The sequence below is a fragment of the Pediculus humanus genome, genomic scaffold (genome assembly GCF_000006295.1).
Source record: "Pediculus humanus corporis 1103172108298 genomic scaffold, whole genome shotgun sequence".
NCBI classification, from domain to species: domain Eukaryota; kingdom Metazoa; phylum Arthropoda; class Insecta; order Psocodea; family Pediculidae; genus Pediculus; species Pediculus humanus.
Genome location: NW_002987867.1, coordinates 702,465 through 723,414, shown reverse-complemented (window position 1 = coordinate 723,414; position 20,950 = coordinate 702,465). Strand labels below are relative to the sequence as shown.

The following is a 20,950-nucleotide window of genomic DNA, read 5'->3' as shown; positions in this document are numbered from 1 at the left end:
GGGGGAAAAGTTGTTTTGTCAAAATAAAAATTGACTTAAACTCAATTGGCAGTGTGACATTTGTGACACAAAAAAATTTTTTTTTTTTTTTTAAAGCCCTTGTACACGGTTGCCTAATACTTATTTATTAATAATAATAATTATTATTATTATGATTTTTATTTTTAAACAAATAAATAAATAAAAAATGGCAGAGAGAGGATTCAAGTTTAAATAAATAAAAGGAAACTTAAAAAAAAAAAAGCTCAAATTTACAAAAAGAAAAAAAATAGTTTAAAAGGCAATTCATAAAAAAAAAATAATCCGGCCTATTAAATAATGCAATATTAATAAATAAATAAATAAATCAATAAATAAATAATAATAAATATAAAATTAACAAGAGCATGCTTTAATTAAAAAAAATGCTTTCGTACTATTTATTTCAAATATATTGCATGCTTATACTTATCGTTTTAATAATTATGTTAATAAACAAAATAATAAATAAATAAATAAATAAATAATAATAATAATAAATGTGAAAAAAAAATATACGTGAAATTATCGAGAGAAAAAAAAATTTTTCCTTCCTTTTTTATTATTATTCTACGACAGTTATTAACGACTACCAAATGCAAAGTAAATAAAAAAAATAAATAAATACATAAATAAATAAATGAATTAATAAATAAACAAATAAGAAAAAAATAAAATAATTTATATCCCTGGACCCCCCTTGAAACCTCGCTCTGCTTAAAAAAAAACGAAAAACGAAAAACAAAAATAAATAATAATAATAATTAATGGTTCTTCACACACAATAATGTTAATAATTTTATTTAATAATAAACGGATTTAATAATAATAATAATAATAAATAAAATTATTAAGCATTTTTATTATCAACGTGAAATTTTTTTTTCTTTTTTTTTTTTTTAAATGCACAAGGACGTGACAATACATAATTTTATTTATTTATTTATTTATGTAGATCACCTAATTATTAATCGATCGGAATTAAAATTCTACATAAATAATTTTAAATAATAATAATAATAATAATAAATAAATAAAATTCCGATTGTTACATTATAATAAATATCAAATCGTTTTTTAAAATGATAGAAATGATGAATTTCCGGTACGTGCGTGTGCGTGGTCGTGTGTGTGTGTGTTTGTGGGTGTGTGCGTGTTAGTGTGTGTGTGTGTGTGTGTGTGTGTATAAGGTGAAAGGTTGATTAATTAGATTTTTGATTAATTAGTTGTTGATCGTCCACGAACCTCGGAATGAGGATCGTCGTAGAAAAGCTCCTGATGTTAAGAGCTCCCCAACGTCAAACCGCGCTGTTGAGGAACCGAGGCGGTGGAAGTGGCGGAGGGCCTCGACCCGCGCGTGAACAGCGATCTAAGGTAGCTATAACATACAAACATGGACTCTTTACCTTCGTTTTATAAATTATTATTTTTTTTTTCAAAAGCCTAATAACGATTTACTAATAACTATATAAGGTTATTAAAATGCTGACATTTAATGTAATATCTTTATACCCGAATTTTCCAATTTAACGAATTTACTTCCGTAAAAAACCGGAAACAAATAATAATAATAATAATAATGATTTGAACCGTTTTCATTTAAAGGGTTTTTCACGCGCCTTTAATATAACAAAAATTTTTTTTTTGAAAATAAAAATACTACAAAAAGCAACAGCATTATAACCTTATTTATAAAAAAACTTTTTCCTTTCCTTTCTTTTCTTTTTCAAATTAAAAATTTAAATAATTCTACATCCGACATATTTAATTTTTTTTCGTGTCTTTACAATCAAAAGCAAGCCAAAATCAAAAAGAAAAGAAAAGAAAAGAAAAAATATTAATAATAATAATATACTAAAAATAAAATTAAAAAAACAATGCAATAAGCTAAATAATAATAATAATAATAATAAAACATTTAAAATTTACCTATTTAATTATTAACAAATAAATAAATAAAAAAAATAAGTTAATGAATGCATCATCATCATCATCATCATCATAATCTAAAAAAACATTGCACATTTATTATTATTAACGTGAATTGTGTAATAAATATTTATGTATTTATTTATGCGGACACTTAAAAAAAAATAAAATAAAATAAAAAATAAATTAATAAAAAAAAAAATAACGTTAATTATTAAAAAACCACGACGCCGTCACAAAATAATAATAATAATAAAAATTGCACACGTGTATTTGTTTATTTTTTTGTTAATGTCTCATCGTAACAATCACGATTTATTTATTTATTTATGTACGTATGTGCTACATAAATAGTGCATGCGTCTAATGTGATATCCGGTTACAATATATACACATAAAAAAATTTTTTTGTTTGTTTGTTTGTTTGTTTGTTGTATTTACAGCTTTAGTGTTATTCTCTTTATTTAAAAAAAAATGGCGAAGTGTGTGTGTGTGTGTGTGTGAAAAAAAATTAATTTAAAATCCTTTAAGCAGCGTTTGTTTGATTGATTGATTGATTGATTGATTGGCAATAACAACAATAAAAAAAATATTAAATTCAAATACAAGAGTGATATTGCTGTGTGTGTTGCTTAAAATTGAATGAATTGATATAATTCATTCGATTTTTTTTTTTTTGCTCTTTTTTGTTTGTTTGTTTGTTTTTATGTACCTGGAAGCGTAGAAAAAGCTGAATGTCTTCTAGGTTCGTAGCGGCTGTATATGGGTATTCTTCGATCTGTCCTCATCCGCGGCACTGTTTTACATATACACACACACATTTAAAATATATAAATTTTTCTCATTTCGTTTTTATTTATATATTTGGAAATAAAATAATAATGATAATATTAAAGGGAATACAGGTTCGTGTAAGGTAAAAAAAGGTTCGAAATAAAATAAAATAAATATATTTAAACAAAAAAAATAAAAAATAAAAATAAAATATAAAAAATAATCATTTATCTAATCTAAACCGTTATACAATTTTTTTTGGGTTACTTCGATTCGAAATCGAAAAAATTATTTAAAAACTCGAATTTCGATTAATCGAAAAATTGAGCAAATGAAAAATAAAAAAAAAAAAATAAAAAACTAAACGATATCGACCGCCATTTTTAAATTAAAAAAAAAACCCGAACTAACTATCGAATAAAAAATCAAATCGAATCGAACGACACACAAAAATAATCCCGAAGGAAGGAATTGAAGGATACGAGAGGGGGGAGGGGAACAAAATAGTAATAATGATAATGATTGGAAAAAAAAAAGAAAAAAAAAAAGAAAACACCTACGGGAATGATGACATTTCTCCTCCGTAAGAACGAGGGCAGCACGTTCAGTTGGACGAGGTTCCAAATAGTTCACGTAGTTTGACATGGTCCTGGAAAAGAGTTGGCATACCTGGTTTGGGTAAGCATTGAATAACACTAATTATGTGTCCGAATGAGGGGATATTTTGTCATCAAAAAAACAAAAAAAGGTTTCAGAGGTTTTGTGCGCTTAAATTATTATTATTAAAAAAAAAAAAAAAAACACATGAAAAGCGTTTTTCTTTTCTTTTTCTTTTTCTTTTCTTACAACTACAAATTTACTTTCGCCGATATTTAATCGTTTAAAAAATATAAAAACTAATACTACTAAATTAAAAAAAAAAAAAAAAAAAACTAAAATAAAAAATTTTTAAAACATTATCATTATTTCATTTTTTTTTTTTAATAATTTTCTTCGGCGTATTTAGTCAAAACCGTTTCCGAGCTACGAGTCGATACCATTTCCCTGTGAAAACAAAAAAAATTGACGCACACTTTTGTAAAAAGAAAACAAAAATAAAAAAAAAACAAAATCAAATAATAATAAAATAAAACAAAATTAAATAATAATAATAATAAAATAAAACAAAATTAAATAATAATAATAAAAAAAATGAGAAAACTTAAAAGAAATTTTAAAAAATAAAATAAAAATTTAAAAAATTAAATTTAAAGTTCCCAAAAATTTTCTTTAGTCTCCCTTCCCACGTGACATTTTGTAAAACAATAATAATAATAATAAGATACCAACAAACGAAATTTATTTATTTATTATTAATTTTTTTTCTCTTATCATTAATCATTTGGTTACATAAAAGTGAACAAGAAAAAAACTTTTTTTTTTCAAATTTACTATTTATTTATGAGAACAAATAAAAGTGCCTTATAATAAATTAATAAATTTATTCTACAGCGTACATTTCGATATACTTATTAATATTAATATTAATAATAATAGTAGTAATAATAATAATAATAATCACATTTAAATAATTTTAAAATAAAAATAAAATAAAATAAATAATCATGTTTTTTTTTTTTTTTTTTTTTTTTTTTTTAGTGCAGAGCGAAGCTTGAGAGTTAAACAAATTACGTCGTGATAATAATAATAATAATAATAATAATAATAATAATAATAATAATAATAATAATAACAAAAATTAAAAATCTCGACTCATCTATTACACATCGCGAAATTTTTGATTGAAAAAAAAAAAAAAGAAAAAAAATAATAAAATTCAATTTTTTTTTTTTAAATACCGAAATACCGACGTGAACGATTATATTATTCTACTTTACATTTTGAATTTGGCGCGTAAAAATCAAAAAAAAAAAAAAAAACCGGAAAACAAAACAAAACAAAAAAACTAAAACAGAAAGAAAATAAAAATTTTTGATAAACTAATTTTGATTTGACTAAAATTCTACTCAACATTAACCATTTTATATGCGACTAAATGAAAAAAAAAAAAAACGAGCGAGCATACATACCAAATGCTAAGTTATTAAAAGTTTGTGTTTGTGTCTGTTTGTTTGTTTGTTTGTTTGAGAATACGTTCGTTTGTCGAATACGAGTAAATAATTCACTTTGATCACTTTTTCCGAGTTCTAACCGTTCGAAATTTGTCTTTTTTTCTTTTCTTTTCTTTTCCGTTGCTGTGAAAATTTTCGTAAAACGGAAACGAACGGAAATTCAATTGCAATTTTCCGCGAATGATTATTTCCTTTTTCTTTTTTTCCCCCCTCCTCCCATTGACCTCCGGAAAAAAATTAATAGAAATCGTTTCGTCAAATGTCACGAACGTTTTGGTACTTGTTTTAGTAACGGTGCAACCCTCACGATATCACTGCAAAACGTTTACGAAATATTTTGAAAAAAAAAAATAAAAATTCTCTCTCGGTAGTGAATGGAAAACCTTCGAACGGTGAAAACAATACAAAAAAAACAAAAACTACCAGAAAAGGCAAAACTAATTCCAAACAATTAATTTTTCTAAAACAGGCTGAATAAGAGAGAGAGAGAGAGAGAGAGACAAAAAAAAAATTTAAAATACAAAAGGAAAAAAAAGAAAAAAAATTTTTTTACTCACCCGTACAACCTGCTGTCTTGCAGGCTACCCCTAAGAACAACACAACAGACACATTGTTACGTGTCACAAAACAAAAAACAAAAAAAAAAAAAAAAAAAAAAAACAGAGAGAGAAAACAACTACTACAATATATATATTATTAGTAAAGGATAAAAAGAGAATTTTTTTTGGAATTTTTTTTTTTCTTTCAAAAACTCTTTAAATAATAATAATAATAAACAGGTAATATAACTAATGACCGAACAAAAATTTCATTATTATTTTTATTATATGAAAAAAAAAAAAAAAATTTCTAAAATCCCTATTCTCGGGTGTTCAATTCTTTTTTTAAAAACAATAATAATAATAATAATAAGACATTTGTTCAGAACATTTGAATTTACTACGAGGTACAATCTACGATTCGCCGCCATCTTTTGTAAACAAAAAAAAAAAAAAAAAAAAGAAAATCCATAGAGAGAAAAAAACAATACAAAAAAACAAAACTTTTTAAACGAAAATCAAAACGGAACGATGACGTCAAATCCTTTCATCTGATTGGTCGATCGTTCCGTCCTTACGAAATTTAAAACACGTCACACACGTGCAAAACGACGTGTTATCGTCAACGTGTAATTTTTTTTTTACGTAAAACGATATTAAAAAAAAAAAAGGATGGATGGCGAATCGTTATAAGCAAAAGGCAGCCGTGTCCTGTGGGGCGCCCAAACAACCCCGCCCCCCCTTTTTAATTTTCTTGTATATATATATATATATATATGTATGTTCAGTAAAATCATTTCCGCATGCATAATCGAATGCAATTTTTTTTCGTTCTTTAATTTTCCTTTTTTTCTTTGTTTTCTCATTCAAAAAATTTTCTTATATATTTCTTGCGTGTATCTATGTTTGTTTGTTTGTTTGTTTGTTTACGTTGTTTCAAAACAAAACAAAACAAAAACAAAAACAAAAAAAAAGAAAAAGGCCAAACAACAATAAATATATATATATATATCAAAATATTCAATAATTAATAAACAATAACAAAAAAAAAAAAAAAATTAATAATAATAATAATAATAATAATAAATGAAAAATAGGAAATAACATTTCGTTTTTCAAAATATATATATATATATATAAATAAATGTAAAAAAAAATAATAAACAACAAATGTCAAAGGTCGAAATGGAAGCCCCGATCGGATGCCAATCCATTAACATACCTCTTTTTTTTTATTATTATATATAAAACACACACCCCGCGGCGGCGGTGGTGGTGGTGGTGATGACTATTATTTTATTTTATTATTATTATTTTTGTAATTATTTATTGATATCGTCGGATATTTATTATTTTAATAATAATAATATTCTATTCTATTCTATTATTTATTTATTTATTTATTTTGGACTTTATCAGTTTCAGGAGGCAAATTTATTATTAATGTCAATACCCCTGAAAAAAATTACATAACAAATGTAGTTTTATATATATATATATATATATATACACAGAGAACTGGGGACAATCGAATCGTTTCCGAGATTTTAAAAAAACAAATCACGTGATAAATTTTCCGCATGATAATTATTATTATCATCATCATTTTTTCTTTTTTTTTTTTTTTTTTTTTGATTCGGGTCGTACAACAGAGCCTTTGACGATTACACTCGCGATTTAAATTCGAAGCTTTCTCTCTCTCTCTTTTTTTTTTTTTTTTCAATTTAATTTAATTATTTTCTATCGGGAGACAAGGGGAGAGAGAGAGAGAGAGAGAGAGAAGGGGGGAAAAGAGTAACGATTGATAAAAATAAAATTGTATATCGATAATTATTACTTACCTTTCGTTGCCGTGTCGGAAAAGGGAAAGAATTTCTTCGAAAGTTTTATTTTTAGTTTCCGGAACTTTTTTGTACGTGAAAATCCAAAATATTGCGAGAAAAACGCTGAAAGGAAGGAACGTGTAATTTTCTAACGTGGCCTAAAAATAAAAAAGAAAAAAAAGAAAAAGAAAAGTTTACTTCCGTTTTGTTTTATCATCGGTTGGGGAAAATTAAAAAAAAAAAAAAAAAAAAAGGAGGAAATATTACCTTCATGGTCGGAAAACCGATTCCGACGAGAAAATTAGCCATCCAATTGACGAGGACGGCGATAGACATGGCCGCAGGTCTCGGACCTTGTGAAAAAAGTTCAGCCGTGATCATCCAGGGTATGCTTCCGGGTCCTCCGGCAAAGAAAACGACAAAACTGAGAGTGAAGACGACCGATAAATACGACATCCAATCGGTCATTTCCTGTACATAACCAAAAAACTCCTATCAGGCCGTCGTACCCGTTCAAAAGTTCCCGAACAAGATGGAGGAGGACTTCAAAGTCAAAATAAAAGAAAATCAAAACAAATCAAAACAAATAGAAAAAAAAAAAAAATTTTCTTAACCGAATTTTTTAAATAAAAAAAAAAAAAAAAAAAATTCGCGGCCTGTTATCAATTATCACGCTTATCAAAAAAATAAAATAAAAAAAAAATTCTTAACTTTAAAATAATAAATAAAATAAAAATAAAATAAAATAAAAAATCTCCTCCAAACGTTGTCAGGGCGCTTTTTTCTTACAATCGGGAAGGAATCAATAAATAAATAAAAACAATAAAAAATAAATAAACTAATTAAAAAAAAAGAAAAATTCGAAATTTTAAACAGTTGCCATCTCCCCCTCCCCCCAAAAAAAATTTTTTTTTTTTTTTTTTTTTTTTCCGTTGCAACCGTTTAAAATTTCCATATTAAAAATCCGGTCGATTGTTTTGCTAATATTAAATAAATAAGTATAATATGAATAAAAAAAAACAACCAACAACCGAACGGATTTAATTTTAAAAACAAAAGAAAAAACAAAATTAAAAAAAAATTAAAAAAATAAATAATAATAATAATAATAATAAAAAAAATGGCGGTGTATTTATATATTTTACACACACACAGCGGTGCATGCTCTTACTCATCTAGACGATTGAATAAGTTAAAATAAATAATTTATAAAGACAGCATGAAAAAAAAAGCAAAAAGAAAAAAGAAAAGCGTTAGTCAACTGAAGATACACGTGTCACACACGGTGATGACGCACTCAGGTACACTCTTCCATAAATTCTTCGTTTGTTTGTTCGCGTGTGTGTGTGTGTGCGAGTGAATGTGTTTGGGCGTGCTCAAAACCCTCCCCCCTCCCCTCCCCTCCCTCTTTTTTTTTTTTTTTACTTCTCTCACTTTTCTCCACCTAAAAAATTAACTTTCATTAATTACTTTTAGTTTTTTCTTCTTCTATTTCCGGTTTAGTAACTTTTCCACTTCTATTTCCGGTATTTTCATAAAATACGTTATTTTACATTTAAAGAAACAAACAACAAACAAACGGAAGAATAAAAAAAAAAAAAAAATGGCTTCCCGGATTGATTTTTCATCTGTTCATTCCATCGTCTATAGTATCAACAAACGATTAAAATAAAATTTGCCACGATTATGACGTACGTATGACGTCACAAAAGAAAAGAAAGAATAAGAAGACGTAAGAAAGTAATGGAGGAAAGAAAACGACGAAGAAGAATTAAAAAAAAATCCGATCGAAAACTAAAAATTGTAATCCAACAAATTAAGGTACTAAAATCAACCTCCTTCACACCGTATCACTTCCTTAAAGTAATTAAAGCAAAAAGCATGATCAATTAAAGTAAAACTAATTGATCAGTATTATTATTATTATTATTATTATATCTAAAAAACACGGCGACGAGTCGTGTATGTGTGTGTGTGTGTATAATTAAAAAATATATCAAATTAATTACAACTAACCTAAAAAAAAAAAGGAAAAAAATTTATGAATTATGTACAAAATGCGTGTGTGTGTGTGTGTGAATGTGCGTGTGTGTACACACACACACACACACACGAGTATCAAATTATGTACGTATGTATATTAGCATACATATTTATGTATATGTATGTACACCGTCGTGTTTTTTTTTTTTTTTTAATGTGAAAGCGTGTCAATCATCCTTTTTGTTTATTTTTTTTCGTTTGTCGAAACAAATAATTAATAATAATAATTATTATTATTATTTGTTTTAAAAAGTCAAAAAGTTTCGACGAGCGAAAAAAAAAAAAACTTTTAAAAATGCATTGTTATTATTATTATTATTAGTATAAATATATATATGTATTAATATTATTAATATCGTGAATTATTATAAAAATGCCTACTGTGTAGAAATTCCGCAAGAAGTCCTGAAAAATAAAAAATCCAATGGAGAAAAAAAATAATTTTCAATTAAATAAAATCATTTTTAAAATAATAATAATAATAATAATAAAAAGTTCGTCGTTTCTTTGAATTTCCTCGGCAAAAAAAAAAAAAAAATACCCGAAAAATAATAATGATGATAATGAAATTTTGAAAAATTTCTACCGAGGAAATACAAAGAAAATCGGGTTTGATCTGATTTTTTTGGCATTGAGATCAATGACCCTAGAAAAATAATCCCGGGGGGGGGGGGCAATATTATTATTATTATTATTATTATTTGGTTCTTCTTTTTTTTTTCAAGATCGGGCACTGAAAATTTTTTTTAAAAAAAAATTATTAAAAAACAATCGAAAGGATAACACGTGACGACAAACAAAATTAAAAAAAGACAAGTTATCGCGTATGATAGAAAGAACCCAAGCCTGGATTAAAAAAAAATTATTTGCCCGCGACCAATGAAGCGCGAAATAAAAAGTTTTGAAACAAAAAAAAAAAAAAAAAAAAAAAAAAGGAGAAAAGGGGGGATTATTATGGAAAGCACTCACCTTTATTAAAAAGGAAATGGTTATGCATATAGAAACTATAAACATTCCACCAAGGCCATAAAGATGAAGTGTTCTCCTTCCCGCTCTATCCATAAGTGGTATGGAAACAAGCGTCATGACTACCATTATGGCACCTATCCCGATCGTGGCAAATTTCGCGCTTTCTTCCGAGAGTCCCGAACTTATAAATAATCCAGTCGAATAATAAAAAACCTGAAAAATGAAATTATTCTTTTCGTAAAAAAGAATCCCTTTTTTCCCTTTTTTTCTGTAATATATATATGGAATTTACACTTACGGCATTGATCCCGGATAATTGTTGCGATAACTGCATGACTACGCCTATTATGAGAGGAGCCCTCAACGTTGGAGAACATATTAATTCAGTCATTGAAATTGTTGCTTCCGCTTGTTGTGCTCTTTGTTCTGCTCTCATTTCTTCAATGTCTTCTTCCACTTGATTAGAAGCCCTTAATCTCCTTAAGGCTGAAAATTAATTTTAAATCGATAATTTTCTCTCTCTCTCTCTCTCTCTCTCTCTCTCTCTCTCTCTCTCCCTCCCTTTCTCTCTCTTTCTTTCTTTCTTTTTAAAAACACTAATAAATAATTTAAGTTAAATTACGTCACGTAGGGAAAAACTTTACAGTTAACAATCGATAATGTTGATTGATCGATCAATCACCTCCACCGCCTCCTTCTCCTCCTACTCACCTTTTCTAGCTTCTTCTTCCCATTGTTTCGTTATAAGCAAATATCTGGGACTTTCGGGACAGAGAGGAAGTAGGAGAAGTTGAAGTACGGCGGGACACACAGCGAGTCCCAACAGTATCGGCCAACCATCGTTAGTTCCCAGAATTTGTTCAATACCAAGAACTTGTGATAAAGCGAGTCCGACCGTGACGGCAAGTTGATTAACGGTCCCCAATCCTCCTCTTAAATTAAGAGGAGCTATTTCAGAAATGTACATCGGTACGAGTGATGTATTTAAACCTAATAAACAAAGAAAACAAAACAAAAAACAAATGAAAACGAAGAAGGGGGGGGGGTGAGGGAAGGAGAGGGAAGGAGAAAGAGAAAAGGAGAAAATAATAAAACAAAAAAAAAAAAAAAAAAAAAAGTGAAACAAAAACAAAATCCACTTCGATAAATTTAGTAAAAGTGTAAAAAAAAAAAAAAAACCTCTCTCTCTCTCTCTCCCCACCCCCACCCCCCTTTTACCCCCTTTTTCCATCGTTTTTACCCCATTTTCTCCTTTTCAAATTATTTTTCCTTTTCTTTTCTCTACTTATCTCGTCCGATATAAATAAAAACATTTATGGTTTTTGGCCATTTTACTTTTCCAAAGGGTAAAATCTCCCTGGATATATTCCAAAAAAAAAAAAAAAAAAAAAAGTTTTTCTTCTAAGATAAAAATTGTCACAGATCCCAAATAACAAATGAAAGAGTAAAAAGAAATGAAAAGAAAGAAGGGAGAAAAAGAGGAGCACAAGAAGGGAAGAAGAAAAGAAAAAGAAAAAAAAGAAAAAAATTTATAATAACGAATACGAATACGAATACGACTGGAATCAAAAGATTTTTTTTTTCCCTCTTCCCTCCCCTTTCCCTTCTCTCCTCCCCTCTCCTCCTCCTCCCCCATCTTTTTTTTTTTCTATTCAATTTCAACGAGTAAATCTTTTTATTACGGTTCAAGTGATATTAAATTAAATTTTATTGATTACATTATCATAGATATTGATAATTTTTTTTTTTAAATTCAAATTCAAATTCAAATTTAAAAAATTCATTTTGTGTTAAAGTAAAAGAAAAACCCAAAAAAATTTTTTTTCCCTTTCTTTGTTTCTTTCTAGAAAAATAATCCGCGACAATAATAATAATAATAATCGTTTGTTAAAGTGAAACGTAAAAAAAAAAAAAAATTACCACAATTAACGCCGATGATGAATCTTCCTATGAAGAGAAGTTCGTACGAACTTGCAAATTTTGTAAATCCCATCAAGCAAGCTCCGCCGATTCCCAAAACGTTATTTAATAGTAAACCACCTTTTCTGAAATTGTAAAAACATGGCAAAGGTTGTAAGACAAATTCTAAATTTCTAAAAAGTGAGACGATGATAGAGGGCTTAGATTTACCTTCCGAATCGATTGGCTATTATTCCGCCGCTGAAACCGCCCAACATTCCGCCGATGGCAAAAATACTCACGGCGACGGAATAAAGCAATTGAACGGCTTCTTCTTGAATATCTTCCTCGTATCTCTGTTTGTAAACATCCTTAATAAAATTTTCGATGTTCTGCAAACAAAAACAAATAATAATAATAATAACATGAAAATGGATAAAAGTCGAAGGAATTCCGTTCGGTTACAACTTACAACTTCTGGCGCGTTAATCACTCCGGTATTGTAGCCAAACTGGAGCATTCCAAGGACTGCGGCCAATATGGCGTATGAGAGGAAAAATGTCAAACCCTGAAAACCAAATCACACGCGTGTATCGTTTAAAATACAAAAAAAAAAGTCATAACAAATAACATTTAACACGTTCAACTATCTACAAAATGAAACATTTGCAACGCGTATTATATTATCACAAAGCCACGTCAACGTGCACACACTATATACCTAACCTAAAAAAAAAAAAAAAAAAAAATTTTTTTTAAAATTAAAATCTTACCGCCATCTTGTTCTTCTTCCCAACCTAATTGTGCGTCAATCAAAAACCACACATTGATAATTTAAAAAAGGAAAACAAAAATTGAAAATTGAACAGACGAATTCCCTCGATGAAATGGATTATATATACGATAAATAAATCAAAAGTGATAAGAAATGTACGGTTAAAATACGCTTATCACTTCGCCACGCAATATATTATTATTATTATTAATATATATTTTTTTATTTGTATTCATCACACGTCGTCGTTTCGGTCGACGACGATTTTCTCTCTTTCAGGTACATTCGATATATTTTTCCTCTCTCTCTCTCTCTCTCCCCATACGAATCCATTTTACTTTTTCTTAACGTTTTAATTTTTCGCGTCGCGAAACGATGTACCTGATTTAAATATGCGCATGCGTTTGTTTTTTTTTATCTCTGCGCCGCAAAATTGTTGCCATCATCGAGAAGCACGTGACATTAATTTAAAAAAAAAAAAAAAAAAAATCATTCCAATAAATTTAAAATGGATAATCGAATCATCGATATTTCAATTTTTTTTTAAAATCGATAAAGGCAAATCGATGTGATTGATTAATTATTGTTAAAAATTGTGATTCGAGTCACAACAACAAATTAAGGTCAACCATGATTGCGGAGACAATGAAAAATAATTTTTTAAATTTTATCTAGTTGTGTGTCGTCGCGTAGTAATAAAGTTATTACATTTTCCTTTCTCCACCAGGGCCTCCCACGCGGTCTCCCCCCCCCCCCCCGGAAAATATTCGCGATTATTTTTTATTCGATTCATGGATTGTATAATAATAATAATTTGACGAAATACGAAAGTTTTATTAGAAATCATTTGTTCACTAACTGAATAAATAAATATGACATGGCGGCAGGTATTCTACCGGAACAAAATTTAGTGATTACGTCGTTAATGATATGATGTAATGATTGTGTTGTTTGTTGGAATTTTTTTTTTTACGGTACGTGCCGACGTATTTTTACACATGCAATTAATTGTTAATAAATAAAATAAAACATTTCGTGCAAAAGATACAACATTGTCATGCTTTCAAACTTCCACTTTCCATCATAATACAATAAATACGATTGTTGAAAACTTGAAATCGTCAAGCACTGCTCTGTATATATATATAGTGCTACAACAACAACAACAACAACAACAAAAACATTCCAAGGATGAAATGAGTGATGAGCGAACCTGCTCCAACAATCGGAGTTTTCGCCTGTGAGTTTGTTCTTCCAACCTATCCACGTATTCTCTCAATTCTTCGATTTCTTCTTTCACTTGTTGAACGGTGTCCAATTCGTGTTTGATGGCAACCATGTCCCGTTTGACTTCGCTCACTTCAGACTGACAACTCTCGACGCTTTTCGTCAGTTCTTGAAGTTGGCAACGGATTTCGGTAAGAGCAACGGTTGTTTCAAAATGACGATCTCCTCGTTGTAGATTATCCAACTTGGCGTTTAGGTTCATGCTCATCACGCTCACCTGCTTCTGCAGACTGCACCCGATCATCGTACACTTGTATTTTTAACAAATTTCTTGCTTTTGATCTGCATCGCTTTTTTTTTTTTTTTTTTTTTTTTATTTTATTTTTTTAAATTTTTTTTTTTATTCACTTTTTTTTTTATTTTTAAATTGCACTCGTAATTAATAAGGCTTTAATATTTTTTAATTTTTTAATGCGATATCAGTCTTTACTTTTTTTTTTTTTTTTTTTAAGTACTACCATATATCGAATTATTGCTTAAATTGAATCTCAATTATTAATTTAAATTATTATTATTATTATTATTTCCCTTCCTTTCCCTCCCCTTTTTAAAACATATAAAAATCTATTTTGCACTTTTTTTTTTTTTAACCTTTTAACAATATCCCCTCGAAAAAAAAAAAAAAATGGGGAAAAATACTCTACGTTGGGCGCCCAATAAAACTTTCCTTTCAAATTATTATTATTATTATTATTATTATCGTATTTATTTATTCGATTTAATTGTTTACCGCTAATGTAATAACATTGATAATAATAATAATAATAATAGTCTCTCCTTCGACTTTGAACCGAAATAAAAACTTTAAACTATTTGATTTATAATATAGACGAGAGGCAGGGGAGGGGTGGCGGGCGCCAAACGTACAGTTATTAACTTCGTACCTGTAAATAACGACAATCAAACGGGAAACGGGTATCACCAATCAAAGTATATATATATATATATATATACAAGTGCACGAAAATCGGATTTGTTAGTAGCTTAAGAGAAGTTTTAAATAATAGCAGTTAATTTGTTAGTATTAGTTAAGTTAATTTAAGTTTAAAAAAAAAAAACTTAAATGTAAAAAGAAGCAATCAAATTTTTTATTTGTTTGTTTACCCGTATGACGTCACGGCGATGACGTATGACGATTTTCAATTCGACATAATATATTATTTATTTAATTAAATTAATTAAATTCGCGTAGAATTTCATTGCTTCTCTTCTCTTTATTAGTGAGGCCAAAAAAAAAAAAAGGTGAAAATAGTTTACAAGTTTTTAACCAACCTTACTAGCAGCTCTCTAAGAGTTGCTTCGTCTTCTTCCGGCGGACTTTCTTCCGTCGTCTCATCACTGATCTTCTTTCGACGAGAATCTCTGGCGGTCAGCTTGATGCGCGCCGCCGCCAGAGAGTGGTCATGGTCGCTGTCCTCGAATCCTTCAGGAGATCCGTTGTCATATTCTCTAAGACTTTCTAAAGCGTCACCAACCACGGCCACCTGATATATATATTTCAAAGGCTCCAGGTACTTTTTTTTGTTCAAAATTTCATTTCATTTATATATATAATTAAATTCACAATTCGATTGCATGCAAACCGCAGTGTATTTCTCTCTCTTTTTCCGGATATTCAAGGGTTTTATCAGTGATTTTGTCAAATTTATTTCCGCCGCACGGGAAATTTATTTATTTTTGCATAATATGTATTATAATTTTTTATTTCATTTTATTTATTATTATTATTATTTTTTTTTATTTTCGTATTCACGCGATTAAATTTTTATTTTTATTTTTATAGATTTAATTTACACTACCTGGAAGCCTCTTGCATAATCGAAGTCTTGAGGAAATTGACGAGGAGGTCGATGCTGATGACGGGAAGGCTTTCTCATGGGCTTTCGCACCTTTGACGAACGTATCTCACCCATTCCGCCTGCACCACATTTAATTTTATGTTAGATTTTTTTTTTTTTTTAATTTGTTAGTCATCATGCATGTTTCACCTTAACAACCGAAACCTTTCAACCTTTTCAAACAGGGGGAAAAAATGCGTCAGCTAAATGAGTAACTTTTTTTTTTTCTGTCTTTCTTTCTTTCGACTTTAAACTTTTATCTATCTCTCTCTCTCTCTTTTTTTTATTATATAATAATTTAATTAAAAATTAAACGATGTCAAAGTTTAAAGTTGAAAGGATACGTGGGGGGGGGATATGGAAAGAAGGAAGGGATGAAAAAAAAAATAAAATCGTTCGCGTTTGATTCCGAATTCAAAATTAAAAACTCTTACCATTTAAGGATATTCGTTTAAAAAATTTAATTTTTTTATTCATTTACCCCCCCCCCCCCAAAAAAAAAAAAATGTCGGAAAAGGTATTTTCAGGTAATTGAATTGAATTTAAAAAAAACCTTTATCCGATTTAAAGAAACGAAATGATAACGCGGAAATATTTAATTGTAAAAATTCTATTTTTGTATTTAACTTGCATACGCACACGCACACGCACACGCACACACGCACAAACACAAACGCACATATAAATACATGGAATAAAAGAAAAAAAAAAAAATTTAATAATAAATAAAACAAAATAAGAAATTAAGTTCAATGAAGTCAAAAATAAGTCCCCCCCCCCTTTTTTTTTTTTTTTTTTTTGTGTTGTTTAAAAAAAAAGAAAAATGCAAACGACTAACCGATTCCATTTTCCGTTTCGGAAAATTTACCTTTTTTTTTTTTTATTTTTATTTTAAAAAAAAAAACCTTTCCAATTTTTTTTTTTTTTTAACCGTAATACGCTTTTGCTTTTGTCATTCGATAACCCATTTTTATTTTTTATTTTTATTTTTATTTTTTCTCCGCGTGACGTATGTATTATTCTTTAAATTAAATTAATTTGCCATTTAGTTTGTTTGTTTGCTTGTTTGCGTTTTTTTTTTTTTTCAATTTTATTTTCTCATTTTCAAACGGCGTTTTGTTTGTCATATTATTTACAACAATTTCCTATTTCCGGTTTTGTCGTGAGACATGTTTTACTTAAATAAAAAATTTTTTTCTTTTTTTTTGAGAGTATTAACTAAAGAGAGAAAAAGAAAAACTTTATAATTTTTCAATTTTTAAACAAATTTCCGGATTGTACCCTTTCTGAACAATCTATTGTCGAGTACATTTTTACCGATTACGTCATCGAAATTTTCATTTCGTTCCGTCCCTTGCTTCCCTCACGTTTCCCCCCCGGCGTGAAAACGTCGTACTCAAAAGTTAATTTTCCAAATCTCTCATTAATAACTTTTCCGGTTGTTTTTTTTTAAAAGAAAATTTTCTTTACGTGGGTCGATGAAATGTGAATCGCGTCGACTTTACTGTCATTGAGAGGATTCGACAAAATTTTCCAAAAAAAAACTTCTGAATGACTTGTTCGAAATAACTTCTCTTTAACTTTAATACTTTTTACAAAAAAAAAAAAAAATTAAAAAGAGAGAGAGAGAGAGAGACGAAAAGAAAATCAGAGATAAAATCTTTGGCCAAACTTCTTGTTTTCCGAAAAAATCTCTTAGGAGATTAAAAAAAAAAAAACCTTTTTTTTTTTTTTTTTTCAACAATTGCTTCTTGCAATTAATTTTTTCGTTAAAAAAAAAAAAAAAAAAAATTTATTCCGTTTGCAATAAAACCTTTTTTTGATTCTTTCGGAAAATTTTTCTCGTGGTACCGAAATTTTTGAATTTTCAAAAAAGAAAATTTTTTAAATGGAAAACGATGAACCCCCTTGCGAAAGAGAGAAAGAAAAAGAGACGGACGTCGATACGAGTCCTAAAAGAGATGATGAGGATCTCATTGCACGACTTCGACATTAAAAACCACAAACGGTATTTTTCGCAATAATTTATTCGCGAGAAAAAGAGAGAGAGAGAGAGATAGATAGATAGATAGATAGATAGATAGATAGAGAGAGAGAGAGAGAGATGAAGAAAAATGATTAAATTATATATTGTACATCATAACTTAATTATGGAAAAATTATTAAAAAAACTAAAACTAAAATCTCGCGTCAAGATGAAATATGTAATATCGAAAACCAATGGAAAACGTACATAATAAATTTAATATTAAAAAACCAACCGGAGGAAAATCCCCGCTTCCCCCCGCCCCCGCAAAAACCGAGAAGAAAGAAAACTTTTTCTTAAAAAGTTAATGAAGTCGAATGAAAAACAAAAAAGACGCGAAAAACTTACGGCCATGATGAATTTTATGAATTAATCGAATAGTTAGTTTCCTTTTTAAACGATTCTTTTGTTATGACGTCATTAAAGGGCTCCTACAAAACCCCCCTATCGAAGGATGTTTCTCATGTTAAAAAATTTTCTTTTTTTGAGATATAAGAAATTAAAAAATTCTTTTTTAGAAAAAAAAAAAAAAAAACTCATTTGAAATATTAAAAAAAAAAAAAAAAAAGGTGGGGGGACATCGAAAGCAGAAGAAAAAAAAAAGGGAGGCGAACCACACAAAAATGACTCCAAAATAAACATCAAAACCGTGGTGGGCTGTTGATTTTATTTATTAAAAAAATTTTTTTTTTTTTTTTTAATAAATAATGCGAAGCAAAATTATTATTATTATCCCTTTTTTTTTTTTGTGAAAAAAAACACCCTGGAGGGAGGTTTTTTTTCCCCCCACAAACCTTTTATTGCTCCTTTTTTAGCAAAACTCCTCAATAATTTTGTTTTTTTTTTTTTTTTTTTTTAACTTTTTTAAAGGCAAAAAAGAAAAATTTCCCTCAATTAAAATAAGGAAAATATTTTTCTGGTTAAAAAAATTTTTTTTTCTGCCCCCCAAGTTAAAAAAGTATGGAGTCGAATAAGAAATGAAAGAGTCGAGAAAAAAAATGGGGGGGTGGGGGATTTGCAAACGAGAATAATATATATGTGACGCTTGAGATCATCAATCATATTCAAAAGATAAAGAAAAAAAAAATTTTTTTAAAATCGTTCTTAGTCTCCCCTCTCCCCTCCCCGCCCCCCAAATAAAAAAAGAAACAAAATAAATGCTCCCCGACTATATAGTAGTGGTAGTTTTGAAATAAACAGTAAAAACATGGAAAATTTGTCTCATTCGTGAGATTTTTAAGTTTGGCTTAAAGTTTCTTCCCCCCCCAAAAAAAAAAAATCACATCTCTCTCTCTCTCTTTCTCTTCCCCCCCCCGTTTTTCCTTCATTTTACATTTTCATACATTTTCTCCCCCAATCTTTTTAGCGTTAAATAATTAAAAAATAAAAAATTTTCTTTTTTTCGAAACGAAATAAATTCTAGTCCTTCCTTCTCCCCCCCCCCGAAAAAAAAAGTTTTCCTTTTCGGGAACGCTTCGATCGATCCCCCGTAAAAATTCCTCCCCCTCCCAAAAAAAAAGAGACGTAAATAAATAAACACAAAAAATAACAAATTGAAACGAATCATTTTCTTTTCGTAAATTCCGGGAAATTTTTTAGAACAAAAATTTTCCTTTTTCCCTCATTTTTTTTGCTCTCGTAACCTTTAAACCTCAAAGGTACTTTTATCACTCCGATGCAGGAGGATTGCATTATCAAAAAAAAAAAAAAATTATAAAAATAAAAACCGCGGATCTCCCCACATTTTCCCACGAATAATTTTCATATTATCTCTAAAAGACTTTATATTCGAGGTTTTTTTTTTTTAACCCGCTTTCAACCCTTACCATCGCGACCTTCCGACCCATCGCGTCACCTTTTTTCTCACCGCCATTTTTTTTGTGAAGCAATTTTTTTTCGCCCGCATTACGTTTCCCCCCCCCTCCGCCTCCTTTCCCTGTTTAAAAAGCATAAATAATTTTTCATAAAAATGCAAACGCGTGTATTTATTTAATTTAAGGTACTCGGGTTAACAAACAAAACTCTTCGGGAAAGTCGCGTCTGTTTTATTTTATGTAGCATTTTCGCGGTACCCGGTTCGTCGCCATCTTTATTCTTTCGATTCGCGAAATAAATTTAAAAAGATTTAAAATAAAACAAATTCGTTTTAATTTGTTGCGACATTGTGTGCCGTGCTTCGGTCACCACTTTTTCCGTTTTTTAATTTTTTTTTGGTCCGAACGCCCACCCGCACGTTCGCCCTTTTTAATTTTTAATTATACTATCTGGTCCCGCGACGACGCAGAAAAGGAAACGGATGTGACGGAAACGTCGATGTCGCATAATTTATTGACACGTTTTTTAATTTTCTAGTTAGGAAAAACACGACGCGCGCGTGTAATATCAAATTTTCCACATCGTCGACTACTCATCATTTCCCGTACGCGTTCGCATACCCATTTCCCAAAATTATTATTATTATTATTTTCTCTCACGTTGGGAGAACTGTATACGATCGTCGTTTTTTTTTTTTTTTTTTTAAACAAACAAATGGCAATCCTGTCAGCCCCGTTAAATATATATATTTACAATAAAAAAAAAAAAAATCGAGAAAATGATTAACTATTATTATTATTATTATCACTCACCTTGCAACAACACTCATTAGCCATTCTGTCTTGCGTCTATTTTCGCAAATCCAAATGCATTAGAATGATTTTCTTTATATATTATTATTATTATTACTATTTTTCCCTTTTCCGGAAGACAATCGACGTCCTTTTATTTCCTTCGTTTCTCCTTCAATGATAAATTTCCGTTGATTTCGTCGTCTTATCCTATCCTATCCTTTTCGTTAGTTGAAAACCTTCGCTCGCTCCCCGTATTAAAAGTTCACACTAAAAGGTTCGCGGAGGGAGGAGAAAAGAAAGAAAAAAGAAA

At 28.9% G+C, this 20,950-nt stretch overlaps 1 protein-coding gene across 1 annotated transcript; it reads right to left on the bottom strand.

The window, feature by feature from the left end:
* Positions 1-7,208: 7,208 nt before the first annotated feature.
* On the bottom strand, positions 7,209-16,080 carry Phum_PHUM563670 (glucose transporter, putative; the record flags this gene model as incomplete). The annotated part of the gene is made up of 11 exons (XM_002431934.1): positions 7,209-7,352; positions 7,462-7,665; positions 10,207-10,419; positions 10,505-10,692; positions 10,918-11,196; positions 12,127-12,251; positions 12,337-12,497; positions 12,578-12,673; positions 14,094-14,397; positions 15,440-15,681; positions 15,967-16,080. 11 exons carry the CDS (start codon positions 16,078-16,080, stop codon positions 7,209-7,211), a joined length of 2,070 nt encoding a protein of 689 aa, XP_002431979.1.
* Between the last annotated feature and the right edge of the window lie 4,870 nt (positions 16,081-20,950).